General features: G+C 48.2%; 1 protein-coding gene across 1 annotated transcript in view; it reads left to right on the forward strand.

Annotated features, from left to right (window-relative positions):
- Positions 1-27,886, forward strand: part of LOC123760677 (polycystin family receptor for egg jelly) — a 467,012-nt gene that overhangs the window by 102,967 nt on the left and 336,159 nt on the right. The window contains 1 exon segment of the mRNA XM_069328534.1: positions 14,193-14,334. Within this exon segment, the coding sequence (XP_069184635.1) occupies positions 14,193-14,334 (142 nt within the window).

Below are 27,886 nucleotides of genomic sequence, written 5' to 3' on the forward strand. Positions count from 1 at the left end.
GTCACTCTTAGGTAACACACGATACAAAGTAAGGTGATGTCAGGCGACACACTCATCTCTCTCAGAACGCTTTTTGTGCGCTTGGTCTCTAAACCTTGTTTGGGCAGCACTTTCAGGCCCTGATGCCACTCTACCCACGAGGTCTTCCTCACACTACACCTTCATCCACAGTTTAAAAGTTCCCCTCACACAATACACTTCCGTGGTGAGTGTGTCCATACCCTCCATGGTGAGTGTGTCCATACCCTCCATGGTGAGTGTGTCCATACCCTCCATGGTGAGTGTGTCCATACCCTTCACGGTGAGTGTGTCCATACCCTCCATTGTGAGTGTGTCCATACCCTCCATGGTGAGTAGTGTCCATACCCTCCGTGGTGAGTGTGTCCATATCCTCCGTGGTGAGTGTGTCCATACCCTCCATGGTGAGTGTGTCCATACCCTCCGTGGTGAGTGTGTCCATACCCACCGTGGTGAGTGTGTCCATATCCTCCATGGTGAGTGTGTCCATACCCTCCATGGTGAGTGTGTCCATACCCACCGTGGTGAGTGTGTCCATATCCTCCATGGTGAGTGTGTCCATACCCTCCATGGTGAGTGTGTCCATACCCTCCATGGTGAGTGTGTCCATACCCTCCGTGGTGAGTGTGTCCATTACCCTCCATGGTGAGTGTGTCCATACCCTCCGTGGTGAGTGTGTCCATACCGTCCATGGTGAGTGTGTCCATACCGTCTATGGTGAGTGTACCCATACCCTCCGTGGTGAGTGTGTCCATACCCTCCATGGTGAGTGTGTCCATACCCTCCGTGGTGAGTGTGTCCATACCCTCCATGGTGAGTGTGTCCATACCCTCCAGTGGTGAGTGTGTCCATTGTTGGATATTTCCAACACCGAATACAACATTGTTGTATTCTCATTACTTATTACTAACCATACTAATTATTGTAGTAAGTAAAATTAACAACACGTAGAATTCTCATGTACTAATAATTTCATCTGTGCAGTAGGCTAGAATTCTCACGTCACCTGACGCCAGTATTGCGTCAGATTTCCTTACAGTAAACACATTATATCCAATGTGTGTGAGAATTAAATTCGATTCTCCATAATTAAAGCATTCTGTATGATAACTAATTGCAGACGAATTGATCTCTAACTAAAGGCCGAATAGAGCGTTAGAATCATAGCGTCTATCTCGTGATAAAGTTAACGTCACCAATGAATGCCATGGGGAGACATTAATTCCTCTCCCTTATATATTTACTATTCTTAAATTGGTAAATAACCATATTTTGTTCCTCTAAATAATAAACCCGTCCAGTCTTTAACGTTTCAAGCGCAAATGCGAGAAATGTTAATGTTCGAGACAATAATTTGTTTTATGAACGCGGGCTCGGCGTGGGTAGAGGGACGCCATACCAGTACACGTGTAGAGCCGCTCAGAGACGGACCTGCGCTTACCGTACTCATAAGAAGACGCCATTGCCCAGTAAATAGGGCAGGTGTTATCCATCCTCAGATGAAAGTCGCCACTGTGAGGCGTGAATAACCTTGCAGATAGTATCTTCAGCTAGTGCTAGTGTCAAATAAGGAGCCCTTTGACTTGGTTCCTGACGACACGTGACCAGCCAGCAGAACGCATCATTATTCAGGATAGGCCTAGCCGGAGCCTGAGATGCGAATCACGGCAATCTTAATACTTATACAGTGCCCACAGCTAAGTATTCTTTTATGTGATGCATCAGGTAGAAGTTTGATAGTAGCAGGGTGATTGTCCGTTACGACGCACAATAACACCTAATAACAGGTGATTAAAATTTGTCACCTGTAACTCTTAATATTTTTGAATATAGATTTAGTAGTTAAATCAGTTGCTACTGAAAATTATTTGTCTTGCAGCACGAGAGAAGAATTCTCCATACTGCCTTCCCCCATGTTAACACGTTCCACTCGTCAGTCGACCGAGTCTGGAGAATAAGAGGACTTCCATGGCTTTCTAAAGGAATCTTCATTAAGCTAAGATTTATTTCCTTTTATAATTCTATTGCAATTTATCTTGTGCAGAATTCTTTGGGATTAATATGTGGTTTACTGTAACTCATTACTATGCTCATAATCTATGTTCCTCCTTTTGCTAATGATATCAGTTTCAATATTATTTTATAGGATTAGATTATTATTAATTGAATTAGTGAACGAACCACACTAATTCCTGGACGTACTTACCTCCAGTAATAACCCCCCAATGTAGGTGTTTGAGGTTTGTTTCATTTAATAATACAGCCCATTAATTATTATTATGATCATACTTTCTAGTTTTATCCATAGTTACTGGTTTCATCTAGGAATTATCTAATGATCAGAAATTCTCAGTTTCCCTCTTTACTTTAAAAGCGGGTGGTCCTTCGTAATTTAATTTACTACATTAATATTTAAATAATCAGATTCAAGCCCCAAATATCCCACATTATGGTCCTTCGAACCGGATAGGCATTAAACTTATAATTAAATTATTAGCCATTAATAACTAATCCTTGTGTGATAGAAGCTAGACTAACTATTTAATTAATTGTGTCAACTAATAGTGTAACACATCAGTTAGCCTAGATCACACTAACAGCCACCTTATACATAGCTTTAGTGGGTCATAGCCAATTACCCACAACACTTAGACCTATACCTCACACCGAGGTGAGAATCTTTAGGTCAACAGGAGCAACAGCTCATAACTTTTACAATATCACCACCCTAACACCTGTGTTAGAGTGGCCCCACCATCTAACCATTATATATTTAGGTGGTAATGACATCCACCCCACTCGTCATCCAGCCGAGGTGATCAAACACCTCAAAAACATAATTTCTTCTTTCAAGCTCATCAGTGAATCAGTAGTATTCACATTAGTGGAACCTCGCCAACCAAGTCAAGATAATCGTTGGGGAGTAACCCCAGAATACTACCTGAGAGCTGCTAAGTACATAAATTTCAGGCTGAAAAAACGAGTGAGATTGGATGCCACATATATCCAATTTACAGCCAGACCTTACAGACAGAACCTGACCAGAGACGGTGTACATTTGTCAGGGGAATCTAGGTTGCATGTGGTTGACAAGTTAATTAACACCATCAACCATCACAAAAGGCTGTGGCTAGCAAGCCAAACTTAACTGTACATAATTGTTCACCTGTGTGTGCAAGAGCACTCTTATAAAACAAAAAACCCAAAAATACAGCACAACTATATTTACCTTACTACACCACAATAATCTTTACCCATGTTAGTAGGTAGAATTTAGACTGAGATTGTGCTGAATTTGGTACAAGCTCAGACTAAATAATTTTATAGTTCTTAGTTAGGAATTATTACGACTAGATCTAAAACTAGTCAGTGTTGTATGTATTATATTATTTGTGCTGACCCTCTACAGGGTGGGATTAATTTTTGAGATAACTCTGATTGGAGTGTCTCCATAATATTTCTCTTGTATGCATTATTTTGTGTATCTATTTTGTGTATTGCTGGATTATCTCCATTAACTCTGATGGTGATATGGATGAGCTAACCGGACGAGAACTAATGGTGAAGTTCAGACAGTACACAAAATATCTAGCTATTTGTTGTTAGGTAGGTAGGTACATTCAACCTCAAGTGAGGTAAAATATAAAGTAGTCACTTTAAATTAGGCTACAATTAATGTTACCTGTTCACTAATGAACAAGTACCCAAGCTTCATTAGTAATACATATAATAACACTGTGAAGTTTGAACCTAAGCTCAACATGGCTACTCCTGAACAATTGAGGAGAACCTACATTGGCCTTAAAGGTCACTTGACCAGATTAATTAATAAGGCTGAGAGCTTAACTAAAGATAATCCCATTGACTCTTATCACTTAGAGTCATCAGTTAGATTGGCTGATCTGAAATTTGATCAAGTCAGATCTGCAGGTCAATCTTACCTTGATCTGCTAAATACTGTAGAAACTGATCCTGAAGAAGCAAGTCAAACTGTAGACGACATCTCCCAATATGATGAGGAGACTCATGATAAAATTTTCAGGCCAAATCTAAAATCTAAATTAGCCAAACAGTCTGGATCCAATACCAGCAACCCTGGGTCTCACTTCAATAATCACTTACCCGAGGTTCGTTTACCTACTCTAGACTTGCCCACCTTTTCAGGATTAGATACAGAAAATTGGGACAATTTTTGGACTTCCTTTGAAGTTCACATCCATAAGAAACAGTCTCTAGACAAAGTTTCTAAATTTTCATACCTACTCAGTCTTCTCACAGGAGAGGCTAAAAAGGTCATACATAACCTTACTCTTGATGAGAGTAATTATGAGGAAGCTATAAAACTCCTGAAGTTGAACTATTGCAACAAAGAGTTAAGTATAGCTACCCTTTATTATCAATTGCTAGATCTGAATGCACCAAACAGTAGACCAGAGTCACTTCAAAGCTTCAGACTAGAAGTAGAGTCTCTAGTAAAGGCCTTAGGTACCAAGGTTAATATACCTAGTTCTGAATGGTCTATCAAGCTATTGTTACAGAGGAAATTACCTCGAAATGTCTTGACAGAGCTCTGCTCACATTATAATACTGAGTTTCTTACTCTCGATCAGATTTTCGAGGGGTTGAGGATCACAGTTAATAGGTTAAAGACTCATGACAAAATTAAACCTGAGTCCAAACCAATTAATACTGATATTTCAGTCAAACCTAAACAGACTCCAAGTAAGTCTGATAAATATAAATCCAAACCTACTCCATCCACCAGGAAAAGAAGTGGAAATGTAGGTACATATTCAGTATCTCCTTCAGAGATAACCAATGACTTGTCTACTAAAGAGACTAAGTCTATTAACCAGAGAAAGTGTCTGTTCTGCAATCAGGAACACACCACTTACCAATGCTCTGCTTATCCTACGTATAATGCTCGAGTTAAAAGGTTACAGGAATTGCACAAATGCACCAAATGTATGGGTTCTCATGATCCCAAGAAATGTGCAGTACCACTACGTACCTGCAACCGTTGTAACCAAGGTGTACACCACTACGCCTTATGTAGAAAATCTTCTACACCAACCATGACCACTGGAGAGAATTTTACTAATTCTACTGCAGTGCAATATTGTAAAGTACATCACGAAGTGAATGTACTTGCTACTGAGTCAGGCAATAATACTACCTTGCCTACCGCTCAACTTAAATTAATAAATCGAAGATCTAGAATTAACACTAGGGGTCTTTTTGACCAAGGTTCACAAAAAACCTTCATTACACAACAGTTGGTAGATGAGTTAAATTTAAAACCTACCAAAAGTGTGAAGTTAAACATTTCTGGTTTCCTGTCAAATAGTGGACCTCGTGACTACAAGGTAGTTAAATTACTAGTTAGATTAGGATCCTCTACTAGCCCAATCCATGCGGTGGTAGTGGATAAGATTCCTACGGACCTGCAGGTCACAGGATTAGCTCACACTGCGAGACACCTTAAGCGAAACCGCATGAGGCTAGTGGATCATAAAATAAATTCCGATTGCCTCACAGATATTGGAATATTAATAGGCGCAGATCATTATTACAAGTTTATAACTGGATGCACTAGGCAACATGGTATGAATTTGTTGTCGTCCGCAGGGGGCAAATTGCTCACAGGACCCGTGCTTTTCAGACAAGGTCCAGCGTCCACAAACCAACAAACCAATAATGTAATTGTGGCGTGACTAGGATTAGAGCAGTCACCCCTACGCTTCAGGGAAATAGCAGAGGACATTGAGTCTGACCCACCAATACATCGTTTGTGGGATTTAGATACGTTAGGCATCATCCCTGAGCAACCAAGTCCTGATGATACGTGGACTTACCAGCAATATCTGGATACAGTTGTCTACTCAAATAAACAATACTGGGTAAGACTCCCATGGAAGTTAGATCATCCACAACTTCCAGTGAATTATTTTATGGCAGCCTCACAATTGCAGTCTCAATTAACACGACTGCAGAAGCAGCCAGACAAACTAACCATGTATCACCAACTTATCCAACAACAACTTAACAATAAGTTCATTGAAGTTGTTGAACACGATGACCGAAAAACAGGTCATTATTTTCCTCACCATGCTGTGGTGAAAGACTCATTGACAACACCTATTCGTATCGTCTTTAACTGCAGTGCTAAAGTAAAGCCTAGCAGTGTGTCTTTAAATGAATGTCTCCAAACGGGACCTAGCCTAACACAAAGGCTACATGACGTGTTGTTACGATTTCGCACAGGCATTTTTGCCTATACTGCTGACATCAGCAAAGCCTTTCTCCGAGTAGGATTGCAGGAGGAAGATCGTGACTACACAAAATTCCTCTGGTTCAAGGATCCACTGGATCCTAACAGTGAAGTAATCACCTATCGGTTTGCCTCCGTATTATTTGGTGCTACGTCCTCACCGTTTCTTTTGCAAGCAACATTAGACACGCATTTGAGGAAATCGGACAGCCCTTATAAGGCAACCATTAGCGACAACTTGTATGTCGACAATTTCCAGGGGACAACTAATGATCAAGCTGATCTGGTAGAAATCTACCATGAGGCTAACCGTGAACTGTTAGGAGCCAATATGCCTCTACAGTCATGGGCCTCAAATAATAAACTGCTTAACCAGTTAATCGAGAAAGAATTTCCCGATTATCAGGTACCCAGTAAATTAAAGGTTCTAGGCGTGGAATGGAACACCAACACTGATGAGATGAATGTCAAGTCAGTGCAAACTGATAATTCAACCCTTACCATGAGAACACTGCTCTCATTTGTCAGTCAACCATTTGACCCTTCAGGCCTACTTAGTCCTATATTAATAAGGGGCAAACTCCTAATGCAGGAGTGCTGGCAGCAACATATGGGATGGGATGATCCGTTATCAAGTGAGTTACAAGCCAAATGGCAAATACTCTCAACGGATTTTAATCAGTTAGGCGTTTTGAAATTTCCTCGTAATGCTTCAGGACCAAACTTACCCAACAATTTGCACGTTTTTTGCGATGCCTCTGGCAAAGCATATGGCGCAGCAGCCTATTTAGTTAACAGTGCTCAATCAATTTTACTCACATCAAAAGCAAGAGTTGCTCCCATCAAGAAGAGATCCTTACCTCAGATGGAGTTGACTGCATTGCTAGTGGGAGTGAGATTGGCCCATTGCCTGGCAAAGACACTCAGTAATATCCACTTTGGTGAGATTGTAGTGTGGTCAGACAACGAGGCAGTCTTACAATGGGTAAGAAACAATAACAACAAAACTCCTTACGTCAGTAATCGCGTCAGGGAGATTCATGATTTATCCGCAGGATATAAGTTCAGACATGTCCCTACTAAGGACAATCCTGCAGATTATTTATCAAGAGGATTGACATTAAAACAACTTGTCAAGTCTTCGCTGTGGTTCAATGGACCTTCATGGCTTGTTGGTGGTCAGTGGCCCAAACAAAAGCCACAAGTCATAGTGACCAATATCACCACTCCCATGATGGAACCAGAGCTTCAGCGAATATTAGCCATTGATCCTCATCATTATTCCAACTTAAGTAAATTGTTACGAGTGACTGCGCACGTGTTTGATTTCCTTGCTAAAGTAGGAATTCGACATAAATTTCCCAATCCTGTTCACTATTGGATTAAGCGGGCACAGCAAGAGACCTACGGAAGCGAATTTGAGAATCTTCCGGATAAACTCACTAAGTCTCTGGGCATCTGGTACGATGTCAACACTCATAACATACTACGATGTGGAGGACGTTTGCTACATGCAAAGATTGACTTAGATACTAAGAACCCAATTCTTTTACCTCGTCACCACATCATAACTAAACTTCTTGTCTTACATCACCATCAATATGGTACACTACATGGTGGAGTTTTAGATACTCTCACCGACCTTAGACAAAAGTACTGGCTTCCTCAAGGTCGTCAGACTGTTAAGACCATTATTAAATCTTGTGTAATCTGTAAGAGATACGACGCTAGAGTCTGTCCTTACCCAGGACCTCCCCCACTCCCAGAAGAGCGAGTGGTTCATCTTCGTCCTTTCGAAACCACTGGAGTTGATTATACAGGAGCCTTACTCCTCACTGGTAACCCAGATAATATACCAGTGAAGGCGTACATTTGTCTCTTTACATGTGCTACAACCAGAGGCGTGCACTTAGAGGTCACCCCAGACATGAGTGCTGAAGCTTTCAATCAAGCTTTCCACAGATTTGCTGCCCGCCGATCATGTCCTAGATTAATGATATCAGACAACGGATCTAATTTTGTGGCAGGAGAAAGTTGTTTGCGAGAAGTCTGGAACCACCCTGAAGTACAGTCAGTCTTACAAAGAAGACAATGTCACTGGAAATTCATAGCACCAAGAGCCCCTTGGCAAGGTGGGTTCTATGAGCGAATGGTAGGCACAGTCAAGAAGTGTCTAAGGAAAACTTTACACCGACAAAAGGTCAGTTACTCAGAACTCCAAACTATTGTTGTGGAAATCGAGGCGCGAGTCAATAACCACCCAATCACCTACCTGTCTGATGATTACACCCAGAGAGAACCACTGAGCCCCTCTCACTTGATCCATGGAGGTCTACTGAGCCCTCTCATCCCTTTAGCCGAAGAGAACCCTGTAGACCCGTCCCATGTGACCAGAGGAGACTTGGTGGAAAGCTACCAGCATCTTTCTAGAGTTATTAACAGGTGGAATGAGGTGTGGACTCGAGAGTACCTCACAGCTCTACGAGAGTACCACTACGGAGCTTCGAGTCCTTACAATAAGGTGCAATTAAAGCCAGGAGACCTAGTACTAGTCGACAGTGATGGACCAAGGTCAGAATGGCCTATTGGAAAAATTGTTACCATTCACCCAGATCGACAAGGTGTCCTAAGAGTGGTTAAAGTCTTATGCAGAGGCAACACTACTCTAAAAACTTTAGAGAAGCTGGTTCCCCTTGAACTGACTGAACAAGAATATCAGCCAGATCCAGTTTCCCCAGTAATTTCAGAGGACAATGAATTTGTTCCTCCAAGCAACCGCCCCACAAGAGCTGCAGCTCAACAATGTAGGCGGAATTTGCAAGCCTATTACAACTCAGAAGAAGAGTAATTTCCTTCACTTCCCACTGAGAAAACTGTGATGATGCTACGATGTGATATCACGTAACGAAACATTACATGTCACTATGACCCAGGATATCGCATCACCGTAGATTCTGTTAGTTTAAATTGGGAGAGTTGAATTCTATAAATATTGTGTAGGCTACAAACAACATGTTTCATTTGACATGTAAATAGCAAGACTCAAGTCCTTGTAAGTCCTTGATAAATCCGGGACGTTCGTTATGTGTGTACTAACATACTAACATATTAACATACTAATGTACTAATCTTAATATCACTTCGGGATAGGTCAGTACAACACAGTACACTACGACCCTAGAACCCTCCCCCCGGAGTTATGTTGGATATTTCCAACACCGAATACAACATTGTTGTATTCTCATTACTTATTACTAACCATACTAATTATTGTAATAAGTAAAATTAACAACACGTAGAATTCTCATGTACTAATAATTTCATCTGTGCAGTAGGCTAGAATTCACACGTCACCTGACGCCAGTATTGCGTCAGATTTCCTTACAGTAAACACATTATATCCAATGTGTGTGAGAATTAAATTCGATTCTCCATAATTAAAGCATTCTGTATGATAACTAATTGCAGACGAATTGATCTCTAACTAAAGGCCGAATAGAGCGTTAGAATCATAGCGTCTATCTCGTGATAAAGTTAACGTCACCAATGAATGCCATGGGGAGACATTAATTCCTCTCCCTTATATATTTACTATTCTTAAATTGGTAAATAACCATATTTTGTTCCTCTAAATAATAAACCCGTCCAGTCTTTAACGTTTCAAGCGCAAATGCGAGAAATGTTAATGTTCGAGACAATAATTTGTTTTATGAACGCGGGCTCGGCGTGGGTAGAGGGACGCCATACCAGTACACGTGTAGAGCCGCTCAGAGACGGACCTGCGCTTACCGTACTCATAAGAAGACGCCATTGCCCAGTAAATAGGGCAGGTGTTATCCATCCTCAGATGAAAGTCGCCACTGTGAGGCGTGAATAACCTTGCAGATAGTATCTTCAGCTAGTGCTGGTGTCAAATAAGGAGCCCTTTGACTTGGTTCCTGACGACACGTGACCAGCCAGCAGAACGCATCATTATTCAGGATAGGCCTAGCCGGAGCCTGAGATGCGAATCACGGCAATCTTAATACTTATACAGTGCCCACAGCTAAGTATTCTTTTATGTGATGCATCAGGTAGAAGTTTGATAGTAGCAGGGTGATTGTCCGTTACGACGCACGATAACACCTAATAACAGGTGATTAAAATTTGTCACCTGTAACTCTTAATATTTTTGAATATAGATTTAGTAGTTAAATCAGTTGCTACTGAAAATTATTTGTCTTGCAGCACGAGAGAAGAATTCTCCATACTGCCTTCCCCCATGTAAACACGTTCCACTCGTCAGTCGACCGAGTCTGGAGAATAAGAGGACTTCCATGGCTTTCTAAAGGAATCTTCATTAAGCTAAGATTTATTTCCTTTTATAATTCTATTGCAATTTATCTTGTGCAGAATTCTTTGGGATTAATATGTGGTTTACTGTAACTCATTACTATGCTCATAATCTATGTTCCTCCTTTTGCTAATGATATCAGTTTCAATATTATTTTATAGGATTAGATTATTATTAATTGAATTAGTGAACGAACCACACTAATTCCTGGACGTACTTACCTCCAGTAATAACCCCCCAATGTATGTGTTTGAGGTTTGTTTCATTTAATAATACAGCCCATTAATTATTATTATGATCATACTTTCTAGTTTTATCCATAGTTACTGGTTTCATCTAGGAATTATCTAATGATCAGAAATTCTCAGTTTCCCTCTTTACTTTAAAAGCGGGTGGTCCTTCGTAATTTAATTTACTACATTAATATTTAAATAATCAGATTCAAGCCCCAAATATCCCACATCCATACCCTCCATGGTGAGTGTGTCCATACCCTCCATGGTGAGTGTACCTATACCCTCCATGGTGAGTGTGTCCATACCCTCCATGGTGAGTGTGTCCATACCCTCCATGGTGAGTGTGTCCATACCCTCCATGGTGAGTGTACCTATACCCTCCATGGTGAGTGTGTCCATACCCTCCATGGTGAGTGTACCTATACCCTCCGTGGTGAGTGTGTCCATACCCTCCATGGTGAGTGTGTCCATACCCTCCATGGTGAGTGTACCTATACCCTCCATGGTGAGTGTGTCCATACCCTCCGTGGTGAGTGTGTCCATACCCTCCATGGTGAGTGTGTCCATACCCTCCATGGTGAGTGTACCTATACCCTCCGTGGTGAGTGTACCCATACCCTCCGTGGTGAGATTGTACCTTACCTCCATGGTGAGTGTACCCCTCCATGGTAGTTACCCATACCCTCCGTAGTGAGTGTACCCATACCCTCCATGGTGAGTGTACCTATACCCTCCATGGTGAGTGTACCCATACCCTCCATGGTGAGTGTACCCATACCCTCCATGGTGAGTGTACCCATACCCTCCATGGTGAGTGTACCTATACCCTCCGTGGTGAGTGTACCCATACCCTCCATGGTGAGTGTGTCCATACCCTCCATGGTGAGTGTACCCATACCCTCCATGGTGAGTGTACCCATACCCTCCATGGTGAGTGTACCCATACCCTCCGTGGTGAGTGTACTTATACCCTCCATGGTGAGTGTACCCATACCCTCCGTGGTGAGTGTACCTATACCCTCCATGGTGAGTGTACCCATACCCTCCATGGTGAGTGTACCTATACCCTCCGTGGTGATTGTACCTATACCCTCCATGGTGAGTGTACCCATACCCTCCGTGGTGAGTGTACCCATACCCTCCATGGTGAGTGTACCTATACCCTCCATGGTGAGTGTGTCCATACCCTCCATGGTGAGTGTACCCATACCCTCCGTGGTGAGTGTACCTATACCCTCCATGGTGAGTGTACCCATACCCTCCATGGTGAGTGTACCCATACCCTCCGTGGTGAGTGTACCTATACCCTCCATGGTGAGTGTACCCATACCCTCCATGGTGAGTGTACCCATACCCTCCATGGTGAGTGTACCCATACCCTCCATGGTGAGTGTACCCATACCCTCCATGGTGAGTGTACCCATACCCTCCATGGTGAGTGTACCCATACCCTCCATGGTGAGTGTACCCACAACGGGGCGGGACTCCCAGTTCATCTTAGACTCACCCTAGATAATCTTCCTGGCTTCATTCTTTTATACTTACGGGCTATTCATGCCCGTGCCACCTCTTGTGGCACGGATTCAGCCAGTGTGGCTGAATCTTCATCAAGCAATCAGTCAATTATTTTTCTGTGTCATATTGTCAGTTATGTTACAGAAACATCTGACCTCTAATACTCTCCTTGTGTTCAGTTACATGTGTGTGTGAGGAGCGGTGTTCCACATGTACATGTGAGAGCTGGGATCGAGGCTCCTCCATGCTCTAACTCCACTTTACCATAAGCTTTGTTCATAAGAACAATCAGTAGCATATACTCAATACTATTCTGATATCAAAGAACTGGTGTGAACTTGCACAAAATCATTTCGATCATTTTACTTAAAATATTGATACTGAAGAAAACGTATAGGTATTATATACTTAGAAAATATAGGTATTATTGCTGGTAACTTTAGTGCTAATTCTGCCCTTCACTTCAGTCTCTATGGGAGCTATTTGACTTCCTCAACACCAAAAAATTAATATAAAATTAGAAGAACTACTTAACAGGAAAACCCAGTAGAGTTAGCAGTCAACTGTGATAGTGGTATTAATGAATAAATCCACAAGGGTCTTGATGAGGGTTCGAACCTACGCACTGAGTGTTTCCAGACGCCCCTCAGTCAACTGTACCACCACATAGTCAAAATAATTGCAACCTGGAGTGCTACTGGTTATGTGATATATGGTTTGAGATATCACGGTATTGTGATTTATGTGTGTGTAGTAGTATTAATTATATACAGTGGCCGCTGGTTAGACTGTATGGTGGTATAGTGGACTGTATCTTAATTCGTTAGTTGACTCTGTGTTCATTTAGGGACTAGATTGGAAAGGTGTCTCGACATTAAACGGGGCTGCCTTCATTTACCTGTTGATACAAACGGGGCTGCCTTCATTTACCTGTTGATACAAACGGGGCTGCCTTCATTTACCTTTTGATACAAACGGGGCTGCCTTCATTTACCTGTTGATACAAACGGGGCTGCCTTCATTTACCTGTTGATACAAACGGGGCTGCCTTCATTTACCTGTTGATACAAACGGGGCTGCCTTCATTTACCTGTTGATACAAACGGGGCTGCCTTCATTTACCTGTTGATACAAACGGGGCTGCCTTCATTTACCTGTTGATACAAATAAATCTCAATACCTGATGGTAAAACTAATGATAAGTCTAAGGCAGCTTGCACTGATAGCTCTTATAAATCATTATTTTAGCCTATCCTTTTAATTCTGATATCTTGCCACATATGAATGTGAACAATGAAAAAAACGATTTAATGACAATTTAAACAATGAACGATTTAATATTGTATTTGTTATTGTTATGAATTTATCTATTTACAAAATGAATACTTTGTCTTTAAACGGCTGAAATTAATCAGCTTGAAGGCCGCAGTCTTTCTCTCAGCTGTGGCGAGGGAGTGTTTACACTGGTGGTCCGCCCACCACCCACTAGATGGCGTCTCTCTAGTGGCGTGGCGCCCGCTTTGATTTAAACATTTATTTTTTTCTACCGTTTACCAAAGGATCTGGTTTAAAGAGTAATTTATTGATTATATATATTTTAGAATACTACCATGATATTCTTATAGTTATTGGATTTAATTACATATTCTGGTATGGAACCTTTAAGACGCCTCCCGTGTTCAGTACACCACAAAAATGGTGGTCATTTGCTGACTAAACACGCTCTGTATCCTGGGAGGACCAGGCTTTGTCACGTGTTCTTTCATACACCAAGTAACTCATGCATGTTGTACTCTATTTTGGGGGACGTTTTCCACAGCACCAGCCACATGGTCAGACTTGGCGGGTACTCTAGTCTCGGGGACGTTCGCCGCGGCGGGGTTTCACAGGGAGCTGCTCGCCGCTCCTGTCGACTTGCTGCCCGGAGACGCCATCGCTATCATAGGACCAGTTGGCAAAAGGTACTGGAGCCTAGAATATCATGTCTAATATAAATCATGCTATATTAAAGTGGTTATCAGAAGACTTATAATAACCGTATGGTTATCATAACCAGATTAAGCAGAGCAAGATTACGTGGCATGCACGTAGCTTCTTGTGCCTCAATGTTTAATGTCACGTGAGAAGGGTGTGAAGCATACAGGTATGACACGATGACATTCTCGCAGGTATGGTATACTGAAAGGCTTCCTCATGTAGTATGATAACAGGTTCACAGGTATGGTATAATGAAAAGCGAGTATGTATGATATGAATACCACACGACAAGGGGTCCCTTCAGCTGACCAGTTTGCCTGTTGTGGGTGGCGACCATCCAGATCCACCCCCTTCAATACCATGGTTCTATCAAGCTTATGTATTGAGATACCACCATCATTTGCATGTATGATGACCAACTACCCCATTCCCTTGTCTGCCATCGTGCTAGCAAACCAATACTTCGATACACACTTCCTCGGGACATCTCCAGCTTATTGCTGGTGTTCAGGGGCCTGACCTGGTGTGACAGTTATGGGATCTGACCTGGTGACAGTTATGGGACCTGACCTGGTGTGACAGTTATGGGGTCTGACCTGGTGTGACAGTTATGGGGTCTGACCTGGTGTGACAGTTATGGGGTCTGACCTGGTGTGACAGTTATGGGGCCTGACCTGGTGACAGTTATGGGACCTGACCTGGTGTGACAGTTATGGGGCCTGACCTGGTGACAGTTATGGGACCTGACCTGGTGTGACAGTTATGGGGTCTGACCTGGTGTGACAGTTATGGGGTCTGACCTGGTGTGACAGTTATGGGGTCTGACCTGGTGTGACAGTTATGGGGCCTGACCTGGTGACAGTTATGGGACCTGACCTGGTGTGACAGTTATGGGGTCTGACCTGGTGTGACAGTTATGGGGTCTGACCTGGTGTGACAGTTATGGGGTCTGACCTGGTGTGACAGTTATGGGGCCTGACCAGGTGTGACAGTTATGGGGCCTGACCAGGTGTGACAGTTATGGGGCCTGACCTGATGTGACAGTTATGGGGCCTGACCTGATGTGACAGTTATGGGGCCTGACCTGGTGTGACAGTTATGGGGCCTGACCAGGTGTGACAGTTATGGGGCCTGACCTGATGTGACAGTAATGGGGCCTGACCTGATGTGACAGTTATGGGGCCTGACCTGATGTGACAGTTATGGGGCCTGACCTGGTGTGACAGTTATGGGGCCTGACCTGATGTGACAGTTATGGGGCCTGATCTGATGTGACAGTTATGGGGCCTGACCAGGAGTGACAGTTATGGGGCCTAACCAGGTGTGACAGTTATGGGGCCTGATCTGATGTGACAGTTATGGGGCCTGACCAGGTGTGACAGTTATGGGGCCTGACCAGGTGTGACCGTTATGGGGCCTGACCTGATGTGACAGTTATGGGGCCTGACCTGATGTGACAGTTATGGGGCCTGACCTGGTGTGACAGTTATGGGGCCTGACCTGATGTGACAGTTATGGGGCCTGATCTGATGTGACAGTTATGGGGCCTGACCAGGAGTGACAGTTATGGGGCCTGACCAGGTGTGACAGTTATGGGGCCTGATCTGATGTGACAGTTATGGGGCCTGACCAGGTGTGACAGTTATGGGGCCTGACCAGGTGTGACCGTTATGGGGCCTGAACTGATGTGACAGTTATGGGGCCTGACCAGGTGTGACAGTTATGGGGCCTGACCAGGAGTGACAGTTATGGGGCCTGATCTGATGTGACAGTTATGGGACCTGATCTGATGTGACAGTTATGGGGCCTGACCAGGAGTGACAGTTATGGGGCCTGACCAGGTGTGACAGTTATGGGGCCTGACGAGGAGTGACAGTTATGGGGCCTGACCAGGAGTGACAGTTATGGGGCCTGACCTGATGTGACAGTTATGGGGCCTGACCTGATGTGACAGTTATAAGGCCTGACCAGGTGTGACAGTTATGGGACCTGACCTGGTGTGACAGTTATGGGGCCTGACCTGGTATGACAGTTATATGGCCTGACCAGGTGTGACAGTTATGGGGCCTGAACTGATGTGACAGTTATGGGGCCTGACCAGGTGTGACAGTTATGGGGCCTGACCAGGAGTGACAGTTATGGGGCCTGATCTGATGTGACAGTTATGGGACCTGATCTGATGTGACAGTTATGGGGCCTGACCAGGAGTGACAGTTATGGGGCCTGACCAGGTGTGACAGTTATGGGGCCTGACCAGGAGTGACAGTTATGGGGCCTGACCAGGAGTGACAGTTATGGGGCCTGACCTGATGTGACAGTTATGGAGCCTGACCAGGAGTGACAGTTATGGGGCCTGACCAGGAGTGACAGTTATGGGGCCTGACCAGGTGTGACAGTTATGGGGCCTGAACAGGTGTGACAGTTATGGGGCCTGACCTGATGTGACAGTTAGGGGGCCTGACCAGGTGTGACAGTTATGGGGCCTGACCAGGTGTGACAGTTATGGGGCCTGACCTGATGTGACAGTTATGGGGCCTGACCAGGAGTGACAGTTATGGGGCCTGACCAGGTGTGACAGTTATGGGGCCTGACCTGGTGTAACATTTATGGGGCCTGACCAGGTGTGACAGTTATGGGGCCTGACCTGATGTGACAGTTATGGGACCTGATCTGATGTGACAGTTATGGGGCCTGACCTGATGTGACAGTTATGGGACCTGATCTGATGTGACAGTTATGGGGCCTGACCAGGAGTGACAGTTATGGGGCCTGACCAGGTGTGACAGTTATGGGGCCTGACCTGATGTGACAGTTATGGGGCCTGACCAGGAGTGACAGTTATGGGACCTGACCAGGTGTGACAGTTATGGGGCCTGACCAGGAGTGACAGTTATGGGACCTGACCAGGTGTGACAGTTATGGGGCCTGACCAGGAGTGACAGTTATGGGACCTGACCTGATGTGACAGTTATGGGGCCTGACCTGATGAGACAGTTATGGGGCCTGACCTGATGTGACAGTTATGGGGCCTGACCTGATGTGACAGTTATGGGGCCTGATCTGATGTGACAGTTATGGGGCCTGACCAGGTGTGACAGTTATGGGGCCTGACCAGGTGTGACCGTTATGGGGCCTGAACTGATGTGACAGTTATGGGGCCTGACCAGGTGTGACAGTTATGGGGCCTGACCAGGAGTGACAGTTATGGGGCCTGATCTGATGTGACAGTTATGGGACCTGATCTGATGTGACAGTTATGGGGCCTGACCAGGAGTGACAGTTATGGGGCCTGACCAGGTGTGACAGTTATGGGGCCTGACCAGGAGTGACAGTTATGGGGCCTGACCAGGAGTGACAGTTATGGGGCCTGACCTGATGTGACAGTTATGGGGCCTGACCTGATGTGACAGTTATAAGGCCTGACCAGGTGTGACAGTTATGGGACCTGACCTGGTGTGACAGTTATGGGGCCTGACCTGGTATGACAGTTATATGGCCTGACCAGGTGTGACAGTTATGGGGCCTGAACTGATGTGACAGTTATGGGGCCTGACCAGGTGTGACAGTTATGGGGCCTGACCAGGAGTGACAGTTATGGGGCCTGATCTGATGTGACAGTTATGGGACCTGATCTGATGTGACAGTTATGGGGCCTGACCAGGAGTGACAGTTATAGGGCCTGACCAGGTGTGACAGTTATGGGGCCTGACCAGGAGTGACAGTTATGGGGCCTGACCAGGAGTGACAGTTATGGGGCCTGACCTGATGTGACAGTTATGGAGCCTGACCAGGAGTGACAGTTATGGGGCCTGACCAGGAGTGACAGTTATGGGGCCTGACCAGGTGTGACAGTTATGGGGCCTGAACAGGTGTGACAGTTATGGGGCCTGACCTGATGTGACAGTTAGGGGGCCTGACCAGGTGTGACAGTTATGGGGCCTGACCAGGTGTGACAGTTATGGGGCCTGACCTGATGTGACAGTTATGGGGCCTGACCAGGAGTGACAGTTATGGGGCCTGACCAGGTGTGACAGATATGGGGCCTGACCTGGTGTAACAGTTATGGGGCCTGACCAGGTGTGACAGTTATGGGGCCTGACCTGATGTGACAGTTATGGGACCTGATCTGATGTGACAGTTATGGGGCCTGACCTGATGTGACAGTTATGGGACCTGATCTGATGTGACAGTTATGGGGCCTGACCAGAAGTGACAGTTATGGGGCCTGACCAGGTGTGACAGTTATGGGGCCTGACCTGATGTGACAGTTATGGGGCCTGACCAGGAGTGACAGTTATGGGACCTGACCAGGTGTGACAGTTATGGGGCCTGACCAGGAGTGACAGTTATGGGACCTGACCAGGTGTGACAGTTATGGGGCCTGACCAGGAGTGACAGTTATGGGACCTGACCTGATGTGACAGTTATGGGGCCTGACCTGATGTGACAGTTATGGGGCCTGACCTGATGTGACAGTTATGGGGCCTGACCTGATGTGACAGTTATGGGGCCTGACCAGGTGTGACTAGCAGGCTCAGCAACAGGTCTAGCAGGCTCAGCAACAGGTCTTGCAGGCTCAGCAACAGGTCTAGCAGGCTCAGCAACAGGTCTAGCCGGCTCAGCAACAGTCCAGCCGGCTCAGCAACAGGTGTACCAGGCTCAGCAACAGGTCTAGCAGGCTCAACAAAAGGTCTAGCCGGCTCAGCAACAGGTCTAGCCGGCTCAGCAACAGGTCTAGCAGACTCAGTAACAGGTCTAGCAGGCTCAGCAACATGTCTAACAGGCTCAGCAACAGGTCTAGCAGGCTCAGCAACAGGTCTAGCAGGCTCAGCAACAGGTCTTGCCTGCTCAGCAACAGGTCTAGCAGGCCCAGCAACAGGTTTAGCAGGCTCAGTAACAGGTCTAGCAGGCTCAGCAACAGGTCTAGCAGGCTAAGCAACAGGTCCTGCAGGTTCAGCAACAGGTCTAGCAGGCTCAGCAACGGGTCTAGCAGCTCAGCAACAGGTCCAGCCGGCTCAGCAACAGGTGTAACAGACTCAGCAACAGGTCTAGCAGGCTCAGCAACAGGTCTTGCAGAATCAGCAACGGGTCTAGCAGCTTAGCAACAGGTCTAGCCGGCTAAGCAACAGGCCTAGCCGGCTCAACAACAGGTCTTGCAGGCTCAGCAACGGGTCTAGCAGACTCAGCACCAAGTCTTGCAGCTCAGCAACAGGTTTAGCCGGCTCAGCAAAAGGTCCAGCCAGCTCAGCAACAGTTCTAACAGGCTCAGCAACAGGTCTAGCAGGCTCAGCAACAGGTCTAGCAGGCCCAGCAACGGGTCTAACTGACTCAGCAACAGGTCCAGCAGGCTCAGCAACAGGTCTATACAGGCTCAGCAACAGGTCTTGCAGGCTAAGCAACAGGTCTAATAGGCTCAGCAACAGGTCTAGCAGGCTCAGCAACAGGTCTAGCAGGCTCAGCAACGGGTCTAGCAGACTCAGCAACAGGTCTAGCCGGCACAGCAACAGGTCTAACAGGCTCAGGAACAGATCTAGCAGGCTCAGCAACAGGTCTAGCAGTCTCAGCAATGGGCCTAGCAGGCTCAACAAAAGGTCTAGCCGGCTCAGCAACAGGTCTAGCCGGCTCAGCAACAGGTCTAGCAGACTCAGTAACAGGTCTAGCAGGCTCAGCAACAGATCTAGCAGCCTCAGCAACAGGTCTAGCAGGCTCAGCAACTGGTCTAGCAGGCTCAGCAACAGGTCTTGCCTGCTCAGCAACAGGTCTAGCAAGCCCGGCAACAGGTTTAGCAGGCTCAGCAACAAGTCTAGCAGGCTCAGCAACAGGTATAGCCGGTTCAGCAACAGGTCAAGCAGGCTCAGCAACAGGTCTAGCAGGCTCAGCAACAGGTCTAGGAGGCACAGCAACAGGTCTTGCCTGCTTAGCAACAGATCTAACAGGCTCAGCAACAAGTCTTGCAGGCTCAGCAACAGTTCGTGCAGGCTTAGCAACAGGTCTAGCCTGCTAAGCGACAGGTCTAGCAGGCTCAGCAACAGGTCTTGCAGGCTCAGCAACGGGTCTACTAGGCTCAGCAACAGGTCTAGCCAGCTCAGCAACAGGTCTAGCCGGCTAAGCAACAGGTCTAGCAGGCTCAGCAACAGGTCTAGCAGGCTCAGCAACGGGAATAGCAGGCTCAGCAATGGGTCTAGCTGGCTCAGCAACAGGTCTAGCCGGCTCAGCAACAGGTCTAGTAGGCTCAGCAACAGGTCCTGCAGGCTCAGCAACAGGTTGTTTCAGGCTCAGCAACAGGTATAGCGGGCTCAGCAACTGGTGTATCAGGCTCAGCATCAGGTCTTGCAGGCTCAGCAACAGGTTTACCAGCCTCAGTAACAGATCAACCAGGCTCAGCAACGGGTCAAGCAGGATCAGCAACAGTTCTAGCAGGCTCAGCAACAGGTCTAGCAGGCTCAGCAACAGGTCTAGCCAGCTCACCAACAGGTCTAGCAGGTTCAGCAACAGGTATAGCAGGCTCAGTAACAAGTCTAGCAGGCACAGCAACAGGTCTAGCAGGCTCAGCAACAGGTCTTGCCGGCTCAGCAACAGGTCTAGCAGGCTCAGCAACAGATCTAGCAGGCTCAGCAACGGGTCTAGCAGGCTCAGCAATAGATCTAGCAGGCTCAGCAACATGTCTTGCAGGCTGAGCAACAGGTCTAGCAGGCTGAGCAACGGGTTTATCAGGCTCAGCAACAGATCTACCAGCCTCAGTAACAGATCAAGCAGGCTCAGCAACGGATCTAGCAGGCTCAGCAACGGGTCTAGCAGGCTCATGCAACAGGTCTAACCTGCTCAGCAACAGGTCTAGCAGCCTTAGCAACGAGTCTAGCAGGCTCAGCAACAGGTATAACAGGCTCAGCAACAGGTCTAGCAGGCTCAGCAACAGATCTAGCAGGCTCAACAACAGGTCCTGCAGGCTCAGCAACGGGTCTAGCAGGCTCAGCTACAGGTCTTGCAGGCTCAGCAACGGGTCTACTAGGCTCAGCAACAGGTCTAGCCAGCTCAGCAACAGGTTTAGCAGGCTAAGCAATCAGGTCTAGCAGGCTCAGCAACAGGTCTAGCAGGCTCAGCAACGGGAATAGCAGGCTCAGCAACGGGTCTAGCCGGCTCAGCAACAGGTCTAGCCGGCTCAGTAACAGGTCTAGCAGGCTCAGCAACAGGTCTAGCAGGCTCAGCAACAGGTCTAGCAGGCTCCGCAACTGGTTATAGCAGGCTCAGCAACAGGTCTAGCCGGCTGAGCAACAGGTCTAGCCGGCTCAGCAACAGGTCTAGTAGGCTCAGCAACTGGTCCTGCAGGCTCAGCAACAGGTGTATCAGGCTCAGCAACAGGTATAACAGGCTCAGCAACTGGTCTAGCAGGCTGAGCATCAGGTCTTTCAGGCTCAGCAACAGGTCTACCAGCCTCAGTAACAATTCGTGCAGGCTCAGCAACGGGTCTAGCAGGCTCAGCAACAGGTCTAACCTGCTCAGCAACAGGTCTAGCAGCCTCAGCAACAGGTCTAGCAGGCTCAGCAGCAAGGTCTAGCAGATTCAGCAGCAGGTCTTCCCTGCTCAGCAACAGGTCTAGCCGGCTCAGCAACAGCTCTAGCAGGCTTAGCAACAGGGCTAGCAGGCTCAGCAACAGGTCTAGCAGGCTCGGCAACAGGTCTAGCACGCCCTGCAACAGTTCTAGCAGGCTCAGCAACAGGTCTAGCAGACTCAGTAACAGGTCTAGCAGGCTCAGCAACAGGTCTAGCAGGCTCAGCAACAGGTCTAGCAGGCTCAGCAACTGGTCTTGCAGGCTCAGCAACAGGTCTTGCCTGCTCAGCAACAGGTCTAGCAGGCCCAGCAACAGGTTTAGCAGGCTCAGCAACAGGTTTAGCAGGCTCAGCAACAGGTCTAGCCGGCTCAGCAACAGGTCTAGCAGACTCAGTAATAGGTCTAGCAGGCTCAGCAACAGGTCTAGCAGGCTCAGCAACAGGTCTAGCAGGCTCAGCAACTGGTCTAGCAGGCTCAGCAACAGGTCTTGCCTGCTCAGCAACACGTCTAGCAGGCCCAGCAACAGGTTTAGCAGGCTCAGCAACAGGTTTAGCAGGCTCAGCAACAGGTCTAGCAGGCTCAGCAACTGGTCTAGCAGGCTCAGCAACAGGTCTAGCAGGCCCAGCAACAGGTTTAGCAGGCTCAGCAACAGGTCTAGCAGGCTCAGCAACAGGTCTAGCCGGCTCAGCAACAGGTCAAGCAGGCTCAGCAACAGGTCTAGCAGGCTCAGCAACAGGTCTAGAAGGCACAGCAACAGGTCTTGCCTGCTTAGCAACAGATCTAACAGGCTCAGCAACAGGTCTTGCAGGCTCAGCAACAGTTCGTGCAGGCTTAGCAACAGGTCTAGCCTGCTAAGCGACAGGTCTAACAGGCTTAGCAACGGGTCTAGCAGGCTCAGCAACAGGTCTTGCAGGCTCAGCAACGTGTCTAGTAGGGTCAGCAACAGGTCTAGCCAACTCAGCAACAGGTCTAGCCGGCTCAGCAACAGGTCTAGCAGGCTCAGCAACAGGTCTAGCAGGCTCAGCAACTTGAATAGCAGGCTCAGCAACAGGTCTAGCCGGCTTAGCAACAGGTCTAGCCGGCTCAGCAACAGGTCTAGTAGGCTCAGCAACAGGTCCTGCAGGCTCAGCAACAGGTTGTTTCAGGCTCAGCAACAGGTTGTTTCAGGCTCAGCAAAAGGTATAGCGGGCTCAGCAACTGGTGTATCAGGCTCAGCATCAGGTCTTGCAGGTTCAGCAACAGGTCTACCAGCCTCAGTAACAGATCTACCATGCTCAGCAACGGGTCTTGCAGGATCAGCAACAGGTCTAACCTGCTCAGCAAGAGGTCTAGCAGCCTTAGGAACAAGTCAAGCAGGCTCAGCAACAGGTCTAGCAGGCTCAGCAACAGGTCTAGCAGGCTCAGCAACAGGTCTAGCATGCCCTGCAATAGTTCTAGCAGGTTCAGCAACAGGTCTAGCAGGCTCAGTAACAAGTCTAGGCACAAGAGGTCTAGCAGCCTTAGGAACAAGTCAAGCAGGCTCAGCAACAGGTCTAGCAGGCTCAGCAACAGGTCTAGCATGCCCTGCAATAGTTCTAGCAGGTTCAGCAACAGGTCTAGCAGGCTCAGTAACAAGTCTAGCAGGCACAGCAACAGGTCTAGCAGGCTCAGCAACAGGTCTTCTCGGCTTAGCAATGGGTCTAGCAGGCTCAGCAACAGGTCTATCAGACTCAGCAACGAATCTAGCAGGCTCAGCAATAGATCTAGCAGGCTCAGCAACATGTTTAGCAGGCTGAGCAACAGGTCTAGCAGGCTGAGTAACGGGTCTAGCAGGCTGAGCAACAGGTCTACCAGCCTCAGTACCAGATCTAGCAGGCTCAGCAACGGATCTAGCAGGCTCAGCAACGGGTCCAGAAGGCTCAGCAACAGGTCTAACCTGCTCAGCAAGAGGTCTAGCAGCCTTAGCAACGAGTCTAGTAGGCTCAGCAACAGGTATAACAGGCTCAGCAACAGGTCTAGCAGGCTCAGCAACAGATCTCGCAGGCTCAACAACAGGTCCTGCAGGCTCAGCAACGGGTCTAGCAGGCTCAGCAACAGGTCTTGCAGCTCAGCAACAGGTTTAGCCGGCTCAGCAAAAGGTCCAGCTAGCTCAGCAACAGGTCTAACAGGCTCAGCAACAGGTCTAGCAGGCTCAGCAACGGGCCTAGCAGGCTCAGCAACAGGTCTAGCCGGCTCACCAACAGGTCTAACCGGCTCAGCAACAGGTCCAGCAGGCTCAGCAACAGGTCTATACACGCTCAGCAACAGGTCTTGCAGGCTCAGCAACAGGTCTAGCATGCTCAGCAATGGGTCTAGCAGGCTCAGCAACAGGTCTTGCCTGCTCAGCAACAGGTCTAGCAGGCTCAGCAACAGGTCTTGCCGGCTCAGCAACAGGTCTAGCAGCCTCAGCAACAGGTCTTGCCGGCTCAGCAACAGGTCTAGCAGGCTCAGGAACAGGTCTTGCTGGCTCAGCAACAGGTCTTGCCGGCTCAGCAACAGGTCTAGCAGGCTCAGCAACAGGTCTTGCCGGCTCAGCAACAGGTCTAGTAGGCTCAGCAACAGGTCTAGCAGGCTCAGCGACAGATCTAGCAGGCTCAGTAACAGGTCTAGCAGGCTCAGCAAAAGGTCTAGCAGGCTCAGCAACAGGTCTTGCCGGCTCAGCAACAGGTCTTGCCGGCTCAGCAACAGGTCTAGCAGGCTGATCAACAGGTCTAGCAGGCTCAGCCACTGGTGTAGCAGGCTCAGCAACAGGTCTTGCCTGCTCAGCAACAGGTCTAGCAGGCCCAGCAACAGGTTTAGCAGGCTCAGCAACAGGTCTAGCAGGCTCAGCAACAGGTCTATCCGGCTCAGCAACAGGTCAAGCAGGCTCAGCAACAGGTCTAACAGGCTCAGCAACAGGTCTAGGAGGCAGAGCAACAGGTCTTGCCTGCTTAGCAACAGATCTAGCAGGCTCAGCAACAGGTCTTGTAGGCTCAGCAACGGGTCTAGCAGGCTCAGCAACAGGTCTAGCAGGTTCAGCAATGGGTCTAGTAGGCTCAGCAACAGGTCTAACCAGCTCAGCAACAGGTCTAGCCGGCTCAGCAACAGGTCTAGCAGGCTCAGCAACACTTCTAGCAGGCTCAGCAACGGGTAAAGCAGGCTCAGCAACAGGTCTACCCGGCTCAGCAACAGGTCTAGCCGGCTCAGCAACAGATCAAGTAGGCTCAGCAACAGGTCCTGCAGGATCAGCAACAGGTGTATCAGGCTCACCATCAGGTCTTGCAGGCTCAGCAACAGGTCTACCAGCCTCAGTAACAGATCTAGCAGGCAAAGCAACGGGTCTAACAGGGTCAGCAGCAGGTCTTGCCTGCTCAGCAACAGGTCTAGCAGGCTCAGCAACAAGTCTAGCCGGCTCAGCAACAGGTCTAGCAGGCTCAGCAACAGGTCTAGCATGCCCTGCAACAGTTCTAGCAGGCTCAGCAACAGGTCTAGCAGGCTCAGCAACAGGTCTAGCCGGCTCACCAACAGGTCTAGCAGGTTCAGCAACAGGTCTAGCAGGCTCAGTAACAGGTCTAGCAGGCTCTGCAACAGGTCTAGCATGCTCAGACAGGTCTTGCCTGCTCAGCAACAGGACTAGCAGGCTCAGCAACAGATCTATCAGGCTCAGGAACAGATCTATCAGGCTCAGCAACGGGTCTAGCAGGCTCAGCAACAGGTCTCTCAGACTCAGCAACGGATCTAGCAGGCTCAGCAATAGATCTTGCAGGCTCAGCAACAGGTCTAGCAGGCTGAGCAACAGGTCTAGCAGGCTCAGCAACAGGTCTAGCAGGCGCAGCAACAGGTCTTGCCTGCTCAGCAACAGGTCTAGCAGGCCCAGCAACAAGTCTACAAGGCTCAGCAACAGGTCTAGGAGGCACATCAAGAGGTCTTGCCTACTTAGCAACAGATCTAGCAGGCTCAGCAACAGGTCTTGCAGGCTCAGCAACAGGCCTAGCAGGCTTATCAACAGGTCTAGCCTTCTAAGCGACTGGTCTAGCAGGCTCAGCAACGGGTCTAGCAGGCTCAGCAACAGGTCTTGCAGGCTCAGCAACGGGTCTAGTAGGCTCAGCAACAGGTCTAGCCTACTCAGCAACAGGTCTAGCCGGCTCAGCAACAGGTCTAGCAGGCTCAGCAACAGGTCTAGCAGGCTCAGCAACGGGTATAGCAGGCTCAGCAATAGGTGTAGCCGGCTCAGCAACAGGTCTAGTAGGCTCAGCAACAGGTCCTGCAGGCTCAGCAACAGGTGTATCAGGCTCAGCAACAGGTATAGCAGGCTCAGCAACTGGTCTAGCAGACTCAGCATCAGGTCTTGCAGGCTCAGCAACAGGTCTACTAGCCTCAGTAACAGATCTAGCAGGCTCAGCAACGGCTCTAGCAGGCTCAGCAACAGGTCTAACCTTCTCAGCAACAGGTCTAGCAGCCTCAGCAACAGGTGTAGCAGGCTCAGCAACAGGTCAAGCAGGCTCAGCAGCAGGTCTTGACTGCTCAGCAACAAGTCTAGCCGGCTCAGCAACAGGTCTAGCAGGCTCAGCAACAAGTCTAGCAGGCTCAGCAACAGGTCTAGAAGGCTCAGCAACAGGTCTAGCATGCCCTGCATCGGTTCTAGCAGGCTCAGCAACAGGTCTAGCAGGCTCAGCAACAGGTCTAGCCGGCTCAGCAACAGGTCTAGCAGGTTCAGCAACAGGTCTAGCAGGCTCAGTAACAGGTCTAGCAGGCTCAGCAACAGGTCTAGCATGCTCAGCAACAGTTCTTGCCTGCTCAGCAACAGGTCTAGCAGGCTCAGGAACAGGTCTGGCCGGCTCAGCAACAGGTCTAACAGGCACAGGAACAGGTCTTGCCGGCTCAACAACACGTCTATCAGACTCAGCAATGGATCTTGCAGGCTCAGCAATAGATCTAGCAGGCTCAGCAACAGGTCTAGCAGGCACAGCAACAGGTCTAGCAGGCTCAGCAACAGGTCTTGCCTGCTCAGCAACAGGTCTAGCAGGCCCAGCAACAGGTCTAGCAGGCTCAGCAACAGGTCTAGGAGGCACAGCAAGAGGTCTTGCCTACTTAGCAACAGATCTAGCAGGCTCAGCAACAGGTCTTGCAGGCTCAGCAACAGGTCTAGCAGGCTTAGCAACAGGTCTAGCCTGCTAAGCGACTGGTCTAGCAGGCTCAGCAACGGGTCTAGCAGGCTCAGCAACAGGTCTTGCCAGCTCAGCAACATGTCTAGTCGGCTCAGCAACAGGTCTAGCAGGCTCCACAACAGGTCTAGCAGGCTCAGCAACGGGTCTAGCAGGCTCAGCAACAGGTCTTGCCAGCTCAGCAACATGTCTAGTCGGCTCAGCAACAGGTCTAGCAGGCTCCACAACAGGTCTAGCAGGCTCAGCAACGGGTATAGCAGGCTCAGCAACTGGTCTAGAAGGCTCAGCATCAGGTCTTGCAGGCTCAGCAACAAGTCTATCAGCCTCAGTAACAGATCTAGCAGGCTCAGCAACGGGTCTAGCAGGCTCAGCAACAGGTCTAACCTACTCAGCAACAGGTCTAGCAGCCTCAGCAACGGGTCTAGCAAGCTCAGTAACATGTCTAGCAGGCTCAGCAACAGGTCTACCCTGCTCAGCAACAGGTCTAGCCGGCTCAGCAACAGGTCTAGCAGGTTCAGCAACAGGTCTAGCAGGCTCAGCAACAGGTCTACCCGGATCAGCAACAGGTCTAGCAGTCTCAGCAACAGGTCTTGCAGGCTCAGAATAGGTCTTGCAGGCTCAGCAACAGGTCTAGCAGACTCAGCATAAGGTCTAGAAGGCTCAACAACAGATCTAGCAGGCTCTGCAACAGATCTAGCAGGCTCAGCAACGGGTCCAGCAGCCTCACTAACAGGTCCAGCAAGCTCAGCAACAAGTCTAGCAGGCTCAGCAACAGTTCTAGCAGGCTCAGCAACAGGTCTTGCCTGCTCAGCAACGGGTCTAGCAG

The sequence above is a fragment of the Procambarus clarkii genome, chromosome 21 (assembly GCF_040958095.1).
Source record: "Procambarus clarkii isolate CNS0578487 chromosome 21, FALCON_Pclarkii_2.0, whole genome shotgun sequence".
NCBI classification, from domain to species: Eukaryota; Metazoa; Arthropoda; class Malacostraca; order Decapoda; family Cambaridae; genus Procambarus; species Procambarus clarkii.